The sequence below is a fragment of the Echiichthys vipera genome, assembly GCF_963691815.1.
Source record: "Echiichthys vipera genome assembly, chromosome: 3".
In the NCBI taxonomy this organism is placed as follows: Eukaryota; Metazoa; Chordata; class Actinopteri; order Perciformes; family Trachinidae; genus Echiichthys; species Echiichthys vipera.
The window spans coordinates 13,220,973-13,235,381 of NC_139828.1; the positions used below are offsets into that span (position 1 = coordinate 13,220,973).

General features: G+C 40.2%; 1 protein-coding gene across 1 annotated transcript in view; it reads right to left on the reverse strand.

Moving 5' to 3' along the window:
• The window catches only part of faf1 (Fas (TNFRSF6) associated factor 1), a 62,306-nt gene that overhangs the window by 2,417 nt on the left and 45,480 nt on the right, over window positions 1-14,409 (reverse strand). Inside the window, exons 16-18 of the mRNA XM_083940322.1 lie at window positions 10,106-10,186; window positions 9,295-9,372; window positions 5,367-5,582 (exon numbers count right to left, since the gene is read on the reverse strand). Of these exons, the coding sequence (XP_083796448.1) occupies window positions 5,367-5,582; window positions 9,295-9,372; window positions 10,106-10,186 (375 nt within the window). The remainder of the gene's footprint in view (window positions 1-5,366; window positions 5,583-9,294; window positions 9,373-10,105; window positions 10,187-14,409) is intronic.

The following is a 14,409-nucleotide window of genomic DNA, read 5'->3' on the forward strand; positions in this document are numbered from 1 at the left end:
GGGTGTTTGGAAATGTCACACCATGTGCACGTCGGCGGTCTTTGACTCCAAGTCTTTCATCTCCCTGTCCTCATTTCAACGTGTCATTTAGACACTTGACTTTTCAGCGGGGTCTCTGGAAGCCCGGTGTGGGCAGGGAGGGGTTACCACATCAGCCTTATGCACCTCACCTCGTCAGCTGCCTCACAGCACAGCAGGAAGCGAGATGCCAAGAAGAGAGGTAAAATGGTGTGTGTGTGTGTCTTTATGAATGTGTGTCTGTTTGCTGCAAACATATTCCATCCCAACGGTGGGGAAAACGACCAACAGGGCTGCTGCTGTTCCTTTTCCCACCTCAGGAGCAGTGCGTCGAGAATGGCTGCCATGCTAATGAACCCGACAGGCTGTTATGACACCACAGCATCAGGTAGGAGTAAATGAGGCTTTGGGGTGGAGCAGGTGTGTGTGTGTGTGTGTGTGTGTGCGTGTGTGCGTGCGCAGACGTGTGTCTGTGGTTGACATGTATGTGTGTGTATGTATGTGCTCCTAGTGAATTCAGGATGAGAGTTTGTGCTCGTAGTGCACCAGGGAGAGGCAATGGGGGGAGAGCAGCATCTGACTCTGAAAAAGAAAGTAGGGAAACAAGATGCCACACTGACACAGGAGACGGGCGCCATCGGTGATTGTTTACATTGTTATCCAATTAACAGACCATAAGCATGGAGGCATCTGTCAACAAACAAAGCTGTTGTTTTTCCTCTGCTCTGCCTAAGCCATTTTCTTCCCTCCTGTGCCTACACAGCCATACATACATACATACATACATACATACATACATGCATACATACATACATAAGACAGACACAATCTAGCTCTCTGCTTTGCCATTTGTTTTTAACCTCGAGTCAATATAATTTTCATTAGCCAATTTAGATCAAATCAGTCAGCGAAATTAAGGACTAACAAGCATCTGAGGAAATAAAAGGTATTCCAGTTGTTAATTAAAAATACACAAGTGAACAGAATAAAAACTGAACCGTACAAAAGCAAAATCTAAGGAGTTAATACAATATCTGGAGGCTCAGCGTTGGAAAGCCTAATATTAAAACTGGAACCAATTAAAAAGACAGATGGTGCTTCTCTGCAATCTTTGATATTTTGCCTTTATTTTCCTGTGAAAAATTGTATGACATCAAATAATTAGCTAATATCAACCACATGTATTAGGCATCATCAAACAGCAGAATTCAATGGTCAAAACTACAAAATAAGCACTTAACGTAAAGTTGAAAATAAATACCACAATTGTAAGTCACTTGATTCAAATGAATAAAACACACTGATAACAGGGGAGGAGACACTATGCAGCGCTCAGCCGTGAAAGAAAAGAAAGGGAAAATAAACACAGGCCCTCAAGATGTCATTTCCAACATAATCAAACGTGCAGCTGAAATAACGCATTTTTAATGAAGCCATTACAGGCCCTACTATGTTAATTAAAACCAAATAACTTGTCTGTTTTAAACTAGTGTTGTCAAGTGTTTATTTGGCCAATTACAAAAGCAGTGGGAGATCATTATCTGCTGCCAGGAGCGTTGACAGCACGTAGCGCCGGGGCGTGAACAGAAAAGAACAGACCAGAATACGGTACTTCAAAGGGAGAAATGCACCGCACAAACTGGACGGGGGGTAGGACTGAGGGGGTAAACTAAAAAACTGGGAGTTGGGAAGAAGAGAAAAGAAGATAAAATAAAGACATAAGAATAAATAGTTTGTGCTTTAAAAAATATTTAAAATGTTTAAGGGTAAAACAGAGCGGTATGGGGAGGTGGGGTGGGGCAGAAGGGACATGGACAAGGACACAAAGGCTGGAGAGCAAAACAAAAGTATAATTGAGCAGGGAGGTAGAGAGGCAGTAATAGAAGGAAAGAGGAGGGAAAAGGGAGACAGAGGGAGGGAAAGCTACAAGGAAAAGAAGAAGGAGAGGGCTGAAAGTAAGGAGGGGGCTGAAATCCTTTGGGTAAAACTCAGCTTATAACACTAAAGATTCCCTCTGGACATGTTTTAGGACAAGTAAAAAATACTCCGCTTTAAATAATAAATAGTGTTGTTTTGGTTTTTCCACAAAAACTAAAATTGCTTAATTAAAAGTATTAAAATCTACTCCTTAACCCTCCTTGAAAAATCCAGAATCTAAGAATATGCACTAGTGTTTACCTGGTCTCCTACTTCACTAAAAAGTCCATTCTCAGCATACTTGCAGTGGAGGTTTCGAGCTTCCACATTTCACTTGTGTAAGTTAAATGCTGGAGCACGACTGGCTTTCAAACTAGTTGTGATCTCACGAAATCATCTCGTACGTACACATCTTCAACAGACTTCTGGCGTCAAGCTCAGCATTGACATCATTCTGCACAGTGAAGCTTACACATCCAAGTGAAGTCACAATAAGCAGAACACATTTTCGAGAAGAGATCAGGGCGATACTAGCCTGTATATATGAGTGCCGTGCAGCTCTACGAAGCTGTGGATGTGTGTTATGTGGAGAGAATATCATAAGAACAGTCCTGCGGAAACAACTTGGAGTGAAACTACTTTTAAAATAAGCCATCGTAGCGCTTCCTGTGAATGTGATTCTTTCTTGATAGCAGGACAAGAAAAACAAAACACACCAGTATAACAGATGTAAAATCTATTTCAGTACAACGCACCGCTTCTTCTGTGCCATTGTTTATTTGTCCTGCATCTCAGGTTTTGTCTAAGAATCATTCACTGACAGAGCTGGAAGAAGGATTAAGAGAAGGTGAAATAGAGTACAGTATCAATGTGAAAACGAATATGCTGGTTTGACAGTGTTTGGGTGTCTATGAGCAACCAGGCAGGAAGAGCCGACTGCGGAATATTATAACGGCAGTCTAAACATGTTCACCGCAACTTGAAAGGAGAAGACCTTTCAACAGTGGTTTGTGCCCAATAAGTATCAAAGAAAAAGGAGGAAATTCTTGAATGGAAAGCAGAAAACTGAAACACTAAAAGTCTCCCCCTCCTTCTTCAAACTCACTGACAGTCATAGAAACGGGGAAAGGGTTAGTTCCCTGAGCACGGCTAAGCCTAGTACAAATGATGCCAGTGTAAGGCCTGCTGTAGCGCTGAAGAGATAAGCCACTGATACCAAATGTTGGGGAGGAGATTGAGTCCAAAAATTGGAGACTAATAGACACTTATCGGTGAAAAAAAAAAAACTTGATTTAAAGACTTGATCTGGCTCTGAAGGTTTATCTCAAATTGTAATAGAAATGAAGAAATGGGATTAATCCTTTGCTGCTGATTCACGATATAGCCCTTATATAATGGTCCATAATGCAGTAGTTTTAGCCTAAAATATTCAACACAACTTGGAAACAAAAAAAAGCAGCCTGACGAGGAGGGAAATAGCAAAAGAAAGAGTGACACTGCACAAAGCTGCTGAAAACTAGAAAAGGGAAAGAAGGTTTCAACAGTTGTGCAGTATTACAAATGCAATAGTGGTCTATCCTCTATCCTCTGATCCTGGCAGAGCAACAGTGAGAGCGTCTGGACGGGATGGAGGCTTTCTATGCTCCCTCTCATTTAATTACAACACAGAGCTGCAGGATTAGACAGGGGCCTGTGTTCACAGCCTCATACTGGCACTACCACTGAGCTGCTTCTCTCCTCTCTTTCCCCAAATCTCTCGCCTTTCTGTTTTCTGGAATTATCTCCCATCTTCTTCTTTTTAATATCTTCCCTACTTGTCTTCTCTATCCTTTTCTCTTTCAGACTGTTTCTCTGATTAAATCTTTTCTTTGTTTAAGCTTTTGTCTTCTCTGTTCCCTTTTCCCTTTTCCGACTAGTTCTTCAGTCACCATCCTCTCCTCGCTTCTCTACCCCTTTAATCCTCCCATCCTGTTTTTGCCGGAATTTCATCTGCGATGCAGACACATCTTTATCTCTGTCTCAAACACATGTTTACTCTTGATTATAAAGAGACAACTGTGAATCCTTTAAGTGACAAAGTTGTGAGCGGGGCATGTGTTTGCTTGAAAATATTTGTGCATGTGTTGAAGTGTGTGATTGTGACGAAATGAAGAGTGTGAGCTACGCGTTAATGTGTGTGTTAGTTTGAGGTGTTTGTGCCCTGGCTGTCTCTACAGACTACGATGGCACACTGCCTGGGCAAGCCTACACACATGCACACGCACACACACGCACACGAACACACACGCACACACACGCACACACACTACAACAACCAACCCTCCACATGCACTCCTCTCTTGATTAATGAAAATCCCATTTTTGTTTCCAGCAGCATGGCTAATTAAACCGCTAGTTAAAACAGAGCTCATTAGCTCTCTACCACAGAGTGCGGCGACCAGGCCCACTAATGACTGGTTGTAGATGGCTGAGTGCTGCAGGGCGTCAGCAGAAGAGCCATAGAGAATACTACTGTTAGTGCTGACAACTGTATCCTAACAGTCATAGTGTACTGTATTCACAATGGACTGATACTAATTAATATTCACTGAATAATATGTGTGCGCGGGAGGATGGATAAACAGTGGGCTTAACTTTCTCCATCACAGGTACAAGTAAACAAAAGCAGCAACACATTAGTGCTGCTACAGCACACAAACAAGGAAAACAATGATGATAAAGAGCAAGTAAAGAACTAAATCATCTTCTTAACTCTTGTTCCTGCTGCTATCTCCTCACAGCCATTTCCTGGAGGTTCAGCCCAAAATGGAAAAGCCAATTACAGCTGTGGATCTCTCCAGCAGAGATGTTAGCTGTGGCCAAGAGCACTTCATAACCTGCTGCTACTCTTCTGCAGTAAGGATGAATTTAGCACTTGTTTGTGTGGGCAGAGAACTGTTATGAAAGACCGAGATAAGAGGATGAACTCAACTCCTTTCCCTCCCTTCATTTCTTTCCCTCTCCACTTGTGAATTGAACAGCTTTTATGTGTCTTTTACAGCACTTTCACTTGACATACATAACCAGAAAGTCGTCTTTCTAGTTAGACATTTTTGATGGCAGTTTTGTTTGTGTAAATCAACCTCCTCCTTCACCCTCGTGTGTGTGTGTATTTATCCAGTTTCACTTTATTATAGTAACATTATCAACATGCCCACAACACAACCACTGTAAAGTTTCTGTACTATAACCTGTTTTATTCACACATGGGCTCAATTGAACATTACACAGACTTTGCAGTAAGAAGCTGGGCAGGGTAAACTCTGTTTAATGTCCAGTCCAACTGATTCAGACTTTTGCATTTCCACATACAGCTCTTCTGGCTAACATCTAAGTTCAGGTTTGCAGTGCATGTGTGAGAGGTGCATTAAAGAGTAAAGTCTACAACTCACATTTCTACGAGGGAAGGTGGTGAGAAGCTTGAACTCTTCAAAGGGGTATCCTTTGGACGCCACAAAGTCAAAGAGGACCTGAAGCTTACAGCTGCCCTGGAAACGCCTTTCCAGAAATTCGCCACTTGGTGTGCGGATCCGCAGTTTGCTGATTTGCTCTCCTGCGTCCTCGTCGGGTTCTGGCGGTAGGGCCTGCTCCAATGACAAGCGGATTGCCTGCAAGAAAAGGTAAAGAAAATCCAGTATTTTGGTCAGAACAGCCAATTGACAAAATGGCAACAACTCATTTGAGATTTGAGAGAGGAAAAAAGGCCTAATTGATTGAAGATGGGCTTCCTCATTGACAAGCAGATGACTCCTAAAACTCTTAGAAATAGGACAGTTTTTCCTCACTTCACAAAATGATGCATACTCTACTCTCTGAGTACTAATGCATGGAAATGAATCAAGGGAATAAAAAGACTGTCTTTAAGCATAAACCTTTTTTTTTAGATAAAATAACGATCCACAGTGCTGAATGAAGGCAGATATGTTCACATACAGGTGCTGGTGGGACGAAGCTGTCATTAATGGTGCTGCAATTCTTTTCTCCATCCTATTAGCATTACATAGTCTCTCTATATTTTTTAATTTGACAGTTTGTTGTCAGCATGAGAAATATTGTGACAGGGAGCAAAAATAAAAAAGTTATTAGATGAATACCAAAATTATTATTAAGAAATAATTATTAATTATTATTAAGAATAATAAAGATAATTCATCAAAGGGAGGATGAATCCCTTCCTGATTAAAACACCTTCCAATTTAGTTTGTTTATTAAATTGAACATTTAAAACAGGGTTACAGATACATTCTTTAAACCAATTGATTACGTGCACGAGAGGAAGGAAGCTAGTTCGAAAAGTCCTCTGGAAATGTAGGAAAAGAAATCTGAGATTCAATAAAGTGTAACTATAAGAGAAAAATATCACTGACTCTCGGTTTGTAGTAAATTTAAACCAGAGCTTCAACAGTAACACTGGCAGTTACGAAGATGATGACACACTATCCAAACAACTATGAAAGACAAGCCAAGAAGTCGCTCCCAGAGTCTGATTGCAGAACTGTTGCCTCACATTAATTAGAGGATCTTCTTGTCCTGAGAATGTTATTGAATTAGTTGCCCTGTGTCTCACCCTGTTCCCTATAGCCTGGTGTAGCTCACAAGGTCGCCATGTAGTATTTCAGTATGTTAATAACAGCCAAGTGTTCTCGTGGTGCTTCATGCTTTCTTGCTGTTGCTCAGTCCGTTAGGGAAATCTGAGATTGTGCCTGTTGAATAGTGTCCAGCAAAGACAGTTTAAAGTCTTGTTTCATAAGAGCTGATGGCTTATTTTAAAGTTTCTAAAAGCACAAAGACAAACAACAAATGTCATCTTCCACAGTAGAGATAATCAGATCTCCTGTGCTCCAAAAACCGTGCTTCAGCCGCTCCCTGGAGCCTTCCTCTTCTTTCGTCTCTTGCCCCTTACCCCCCCCCCCCCCCCCTCCCCCCAGCTTGTTGTTCCTGTTTGGCCAGCCGGGGAGCATATGCTGTGACAACACGCCCCGGCTTTATTTACACACCATAATGCAATTATATTTCATAAGAGTGTACAACAGTAGCTCATTAGCAGCTTCTAGTGTTGGGTGGGAAGGGTAGCGCGCGTGCCACTCCGCCATCAGCTCCCTCAGGTATAAGAGCTGATGCTGACTGAGTTAAAGGGGCCCCTGGGGACAAACTTACACACAAATAATAGACAGGAGTGTGTGTGTGTGGTGGCGGTGGACATACAAATGCAGACAGGCAGTCAACCACAGACACAAGCATAAACACACACACTTGTAGAGGTAGCGTCCTTAAAGAAACCACGGGACACACATCTGGTCTGGCCTGGGGCCCAGGCTGCTCCACGCAAATAATCAGAAGCATCTAATCGCCATTTATGTGCCTCTCCCCCTCCGCTCGGCTAACCACAGAAAGCAAACAGATGACAGGTGGGGGGAGCGGTGCACCTGACAGCCGCACAACTGTATGCTAAGACCCCTGAAGAAGGTAAATAGTAATGTCAGCCTACACAGGCCTCCTCACTTCACCAGCTCCTACTTTCATCTCACTCTCCTTTGCACAAAGGCACAAAAGCACAAAAGCACAGAGAAAGCATTCCCACTAGCATTGTTAGCTCTCATGTGGCAAATTATGTTTTTGTTATGTCTGCAGTTTCTGTCATATACACTATTAGGTTAGTACCTCATAAGACTCAACTGAAAACTATAAACAACAAAAATATCTTCACTTCAGAGGTAAAAACAACTTAAACAGGCTTGACCCTCTCAGCTTGAAGAGTTAGAGCAAAACAACACTGAAGATTTATGATGTGTTAATATTATGGTAAAACAATGAATCCTGGCAGTCCTAAATCTAATATATTTAAGGATATTAGAAGTCTGTATAGGGTAAGTGGAAACATAAGTCAAGAAAGGTAAAAGAAGCAGATGCCACTGTGGACTGTTTAGATGAAGAGCAGTATCTCTATACTTATATACATAATATGTAAATGACACTTCTGTTTTACTTAACAAGACCTTCTACTTTATCTATTGTAGAAAATGGAAACTGATTTAAGCTGCTACAAGCAGTTAGTGAATTATTTTTATTTTTTGCCCCACTGGTATTTAAACTCTTGTGGTCTCTATGCATGCTCAGCATGTTTGTATTCTTTTTCCATCCAAAAACGTGCATGAAATGCAGCAATAAAGGAAACGCTCAATAAGTAGAATAACTCATAACTGAAAAATTTCCAATGCCAGTTCCTAATGGTGTTTCAGTGTTTTTCTGTCAGTATATTTTGGACCTAAGATCATCAGAACTAGAGGTACACAAAATAAAATGCTGTATGTTGATGTGATGAAACAAAAGGCCACCAATTTGCCATTTTAGATCAATTTAGGTCCTGCTTAACAGTTTAAGAAACTTAAGTAGCCATTGTCTGTGTCTAGCAGCTGTTGTTGACTCTCTTATTTATGAATATCTAGACTGTAGCACAAGCACAACGCTAGTATGTTAGCACGGGAGACGCCATGGAAACCATTGAGCTTGGGCAGAGAAGTAGGAAGTAGGTAACACAAGGCTATAGTGGCTATTGTTGTTTAAAATACACAAGCATGCAGACGCAGTTTGGTTAGTGGACTACAGTGATATAATTAAGAAGGCCCGACCTGGGGCTCTTTTGTTGTTGTCTGTTTAACTTAAGTGACAAATCACCTGAGCAAGCCGGGTCACCCAATACCTCTCAGTGCCCAGAGGCTCTCTGCTGTTGAGTAAACAACAATCAGTGGGACTACACTGTATTACTATAGACCGTATTACAACATTGGTGCCATCCTCACAGACAATTATTGTTTTTCCAGCATGCGTGACAGTGTGCGTGTTTGCCCCTTCACATACAATAATTGTTTTCAAGTGAATATGTGTGTTTGCTTAGGTTGTGTGTATGTTTGTGCACAAGCCTGTTTGCATGAATTGCCTCAGTCTTTTGTTCACTTGGGTTTCAATATGAGGCTTTGTGCTATACCAATGTAAAGCAGTCAAATAGAACAATAACTGTGTGCATGAAAGGTGACATTAACAGGGACGTGACTCACTGTAATTAGGATATTTAATTCTTCTGAAATGGTTGTACGTCTGTTCACCCACACAACACACGCTTCAATGACTGGCAGCCTTCACCTAAACCACAATCTAATTGACTCATTATTGTGAAGTGAGAGCAAGACAGATGAAAAACGACAGCACGATGGCACAATCATTGTACGCTGGCAAAGCATATCACTGTTCAGCCTTGCACTGATCAAGATGGAATATTAATTTGGGTAATTTGCATGATGAGTGTATGGCTGTTCTTCTCACCTCCTTCTCCTCCTCCTGTTCCTTTTTCATCCGTTCCAGGCGAACCTGCTCGGCCTCTTCTCTCTCTTGGACTTCTCTCTGAAAAAAGAGAAATGAATTGAATCAAATGGGATGCGACGGCAGAATCAAAATGTAACATGCAATGCTGAAGACTGTTACTATGCTCCCCACGGGTTGTCACGTTTCCTCTAACTAATTGTCACTGATATTTAATTAGAGATCAAAGTAATTTAGTTATTTAGACATTTAAGTATCTAAATCTAATACAGTACAAGCTTAAATCATGACACAACGTCTGAGAAGAGTAGGAAATCCTCACATTTTTAAAAGCTGGAACAAGTGATATTTATACTTGACAAAAGGACTTAAATGGGATATATTATGGTCATTTTCAGGTTCATAGTTGGATTTCTACTAGAACATGTTTACATGCTTTAATCACTTTTTTTACCCCATTCTGTCTGTACATATCAGTTTTCAATTCCAGAAATAAATGCTTTTGTTTGGTTAATAGAGTATTTCTTAATTTTCTTAAAATCTTAGTCCTGGGTCAATGTATTCATTAATCCCTAAAAACAAAAGCTGCAACTCTATAATAATTGTTTTATAAGCAACACAAAATAGTAAAAAAAACAACAACAAAAAAACAGAAGTGATGTCCATTTAAGAAAAATAAAGTAAAATCCTAGTCGTGCTTATGTTTTTTTGGTTAAAACCGTATATGATGTATAGTTACTGTCTAGTATAACACAACTAAATCAGAGTGCAGACAATCTGTTTCATTTGTTATAAAAAAAAAAAAAAAAGATACCTTTTTACGGTCAGCCTCTAAAGACACACGGTAGGCCTCATCCTGTTCTCTCTTCACCGTCTCTCTTGCCTCACGCTCGTCCTGGATAGAGAGAGGGTGAAAGAAAGTTGGGTCCATTAACTAACAACATAATAAAAGAACAAAACATCTAAGCTGAGGTACCGGGTGTGGGAGCCAGAGAGAACCAAGTGAAAGAAAATGCAGCATGTCAAGTGTGGTTACGTACAAACACCAGGTATGAAAGAGTAGCACCAGAGGGGGATTCATTGTGACCGGGCTGTCATTTACCAGACCGTGAGCCTCTTTTATGTTCCTCATCTCAGTTTCACCGTCCCTTTCTCTTTCATTCACTCTGCCTCTCTCTTCCTGTTTGTACAGAGGGAAGGGGACAGGCGGCCCTTCTCTTTCTACCTGCTGTGGCTACAAAGTGTTTTATAGAGACTGGGACTAAATACAAGTGTCCATTGTGTTAACAGTGCACAGCCATTAGTTTTCTATTTTCTGAAGGCCCATGCTGTGTGTCAGCCCGGATATGGCAAAGTAAGCTTATTGTGATGATCAGAGGGCTACTGTGCAGCTAAGCAGTGGCTAAGCAAAAGGACAGTGCGTATTGTTGCATTCAATCAGAAAATGCAAAGGATACATTTGTGCTTTTGGCTCGCATAATAGATGAACATTGAAAGGAAACTGTAAAAGAATGGTAGAGAGGGACAAAGGCATCAAAAGTGGCCACCTTCAATAGATTGGCCCTGAGTCACGCAAACAAGTCGCTCAGTAGTTCATGTTTGATACTCATTTTGTACTGTTATGTGTTTTCAAATGCACCAGCTGCCTTGAATGACCTTGTGCGCATGAGAGGCATGATGTGAAGCGTTAATCTACCATGTGTCTGCTCAAACACAATGTGATTTTAAAGACCAAATCTTTGGTGGAAAAAAGAAACAGATTTTCCACATCTATATCCTGGCTACTTTTCAACTTGGCTAGACATGTGCTGCCTTATAGTGGGGCTAATAAAGTGCTATTTTAGTGGTCAGATGTCAGAAATGCAAGCTGTCAAACATTTATGTTTGCTCTCACAACAAAAAAGTGTTGCAACAGCATTTTTTTTTGTTGTTGCTGTTTTTAATTTTGGAACCAAGGGGGTTATTTGAGCAGCACTGTGGCTCAGAGGCTCACTGTCACTTCACAGCAAGAAGGTCCAGAATAAATATCGGCGCCAGTCCTTTCTGTGCCTGATTGGGTTATATCTCCCTTTGGTGCATTAGTTTCCTCCAATATCAAAAGATATGCATGTTTGGTGCCCTTGACCATAAACGAACATTGGTTAGTTTTGGCTGCTCTCCATGTGAAATGGATGTGAAATGATCTGATGTGAAATGATCTGAACTGAAAATATCTTGAGATACAGACAGATGCGGACCACAAAATCCCCAAATCAGGGAAAAGCAGTGAGTCGTCAGTCTGTTACTAACTACTAAGTTAAAACACAGACAACCATAGGAATGACTGGAGAGTCAGTAAGGTTGGTTGAAGGCACAATGTGGCCGTCCAGCTGCTCCATTTCCAGACAGACACAAAAGTCACTGTCAAATTGGAATGTCTGGTTTGAGTGGACGTCTGTGTTTGTGTCTGAGTTTCTCTTTGAAGAGTGAGGTGAAAAAAGGAGAAAAAGAAAGAGGGAACAGAGCTATGGAGAGAAGTAGATTCACCAACGCTTCAGACCTGCTACAGTGAAGATGGTTTTATCTCAGTGTCAAGGCTGACTTCACCTTGAAGATGGGATAGGTCCTGTCAGATACAGGATATACTAAAATCCTGTGGTTATTGGTACTACTCATGAATACCCATCATCACCTATTCTCTCTACACCTTTTTGACATTTTTACAAGCCATTTCCTTCTGGCAGGCCATGCCAGGGTAATTATCACAGTTTAATACCTTTCAGAGCAGCTTTACTAAACTCTTATGCCATGGTTAATCAGATTCTTATTTCTCTGACAGATCTCAAGACAGTTGTTGGAATTATTATAAAATAAGTGATGATAACAAAATAATGAAAGAGAATTATTTTGTACAACAAAAGATGGGGCACGTATTCCACTACTGTATGTTTAAACCGCTTTAAATATAGTTTCAATATTAAATAATATTACTAAATAACTATGTCTTCCAGTGTGAATAGGGCTGGGCGTTGACTGTCAATAGAGAGATGAGAGCCCATTCTGGTTTCCCCATATTTTGGAAAAAATATGTATCGTAATCAACGGTGAGTGACAAATTGGTTGTTGTTTTTTATCCCATTTGAATTTCGCCATAAATTACACGAATTAAGTTCATCAATTTAAAAAACTGTTTAGCTTTGCGCAAAACCGACATGAATGTATTATTACGACTGAATAGGACGCCGCCGCTCAGCCTTGCAGACATTTTTTCCAGTAGCCACTGCAATGAAAAAGCCCAAGAAGCATCTTCTACATAGGCCACAATTGTAAACGCGACATATGTTAAACTGATGACAGCATACCTTAAGGCCAATGCAAACCAGGTTGATTATGAGTCTTTCTAACATGTATTTTTAACCCATTAAGATTTTATATTTGTAAAACATTCCTCTAGCCGAGAAAAGCGATAATAAAAACCTGTAGAGTTATCACAATGTGACTTCTATGAGCCGAGCGGGAACTGAGTAATTCTCATTGAACTGAATAGGCGCCATTCTGGGATCCATGGAAACTACTCTACTTTCGCCTCGCAGTGAACTTCATCCTTGCTTGCTAGCTAGCTAGCTAGCTAGCTAACTTAGCTATGGTCTAGGCACATATGTAATATTATCTTACTTGATGTGTTTTTATCCATGGAGGATTTATCCAGTGTCTTTTTATCATCCGAGAAGTAAAAGAACAAGCAAGACCTGTTGCACGTGTGAGTACATCCCAGTACGAAACAAACCCTATCTTTGGCGAGACATCACTTATGCAATTTTGGGGTGTGTTTCTAAATACCCATTTTCAAAGTCTTATACTTCAACAGATTTTTTTTTTTAAATGACAAAAATTCCATGTGTAATTTATGGCACAATTCAAACAGGAATAAACTAAAAATCTTTTCCGTCCAATTCTATTTCTCCTTGTTCACTACCAAACATAATTTTTCCAAAATATTGTCCTATGGTCGTCCACTGAAAGAGGAGGGACTGTGCCTTAAATGTGTCTATAACATATTATCAGAAACTATCAAGTGGTGAAAGGTGGCATAAACCCTATTCAGATGGAATTAGTTTAATGTGGAAAAGTGGGGTAAGGTCAATTTGACCTGAGGTTTAAGTCCTGTCCTAATACGCCATTTCAGTAATTATTCCGGCGATTGTCATTAAGGCGATTTCTCACCTTTGTAAAACAGTCCGGAAATAATCCCTCAGGTAAAACTTGTAGTAAAAGATGCTTATATTTAACAAAATAAGGTACAGAGGAAAGTACTATTTTGGTATCTGTACTCAGGTATTGCATAGACAATAACTAATGGTACTCTGTCTTAAGTGTGAGCCTACGATACACTTTGTGATTCAAGAGTCAGATCTGACACATATACATACTCTGAATACCTCTTGTTGCTTCTTGTCATAGAAGATCATTTGAAGATTGACAAATCCAAAATGAAGCCAGATAATTGTAGCAATAATAGCAACACAAAGGGAAAGCTGTCACTCAGTACATAATAACCCACCTGAGGAAGTCTAACCCTCAGGGTGTGTGTGTGACAACCAGTGTTCCCATAACTGAAATGCTGTGACTATTACATTAGCATTGTTGTTTGGAGAGTGTATTTGGTTGAATGACTGTTTAACTGTTAAAAGCTTAATATGGTGTGACATCTGTCATCTATGGATACAGTAGTTAAGAAAAAAGGCACAACAATGTTAGTGAGAGGCTGACAGGAGTGTGGGAATAAGATTTCACTTAAGATGCACTGCACATGCCAAAACATTGATTTGCACTGTCCCTTTTCAAATCTGTATGTGTGATACATAGGTAGAAGAGGCTCTTATTATGATAGCAATCAATCTTAACTACATGAATCTCTTTATATCTTATTAAAAAAAACATTTAATCATACTTATTAGTCTACAAAGACACTATTATATATTGTTACTATTTCCTAAACCTCTTACCATAAATTATTAAAAATGAAAGAGAAAAACAGAGCTTAGGCAGACTGAAAATCTGCCTGGACAAAACACAGTGTGTCATTGATCTCTTGTTTGATGTCACTGAGTAAACACATCAGTAAATGGTTAAGAGGGT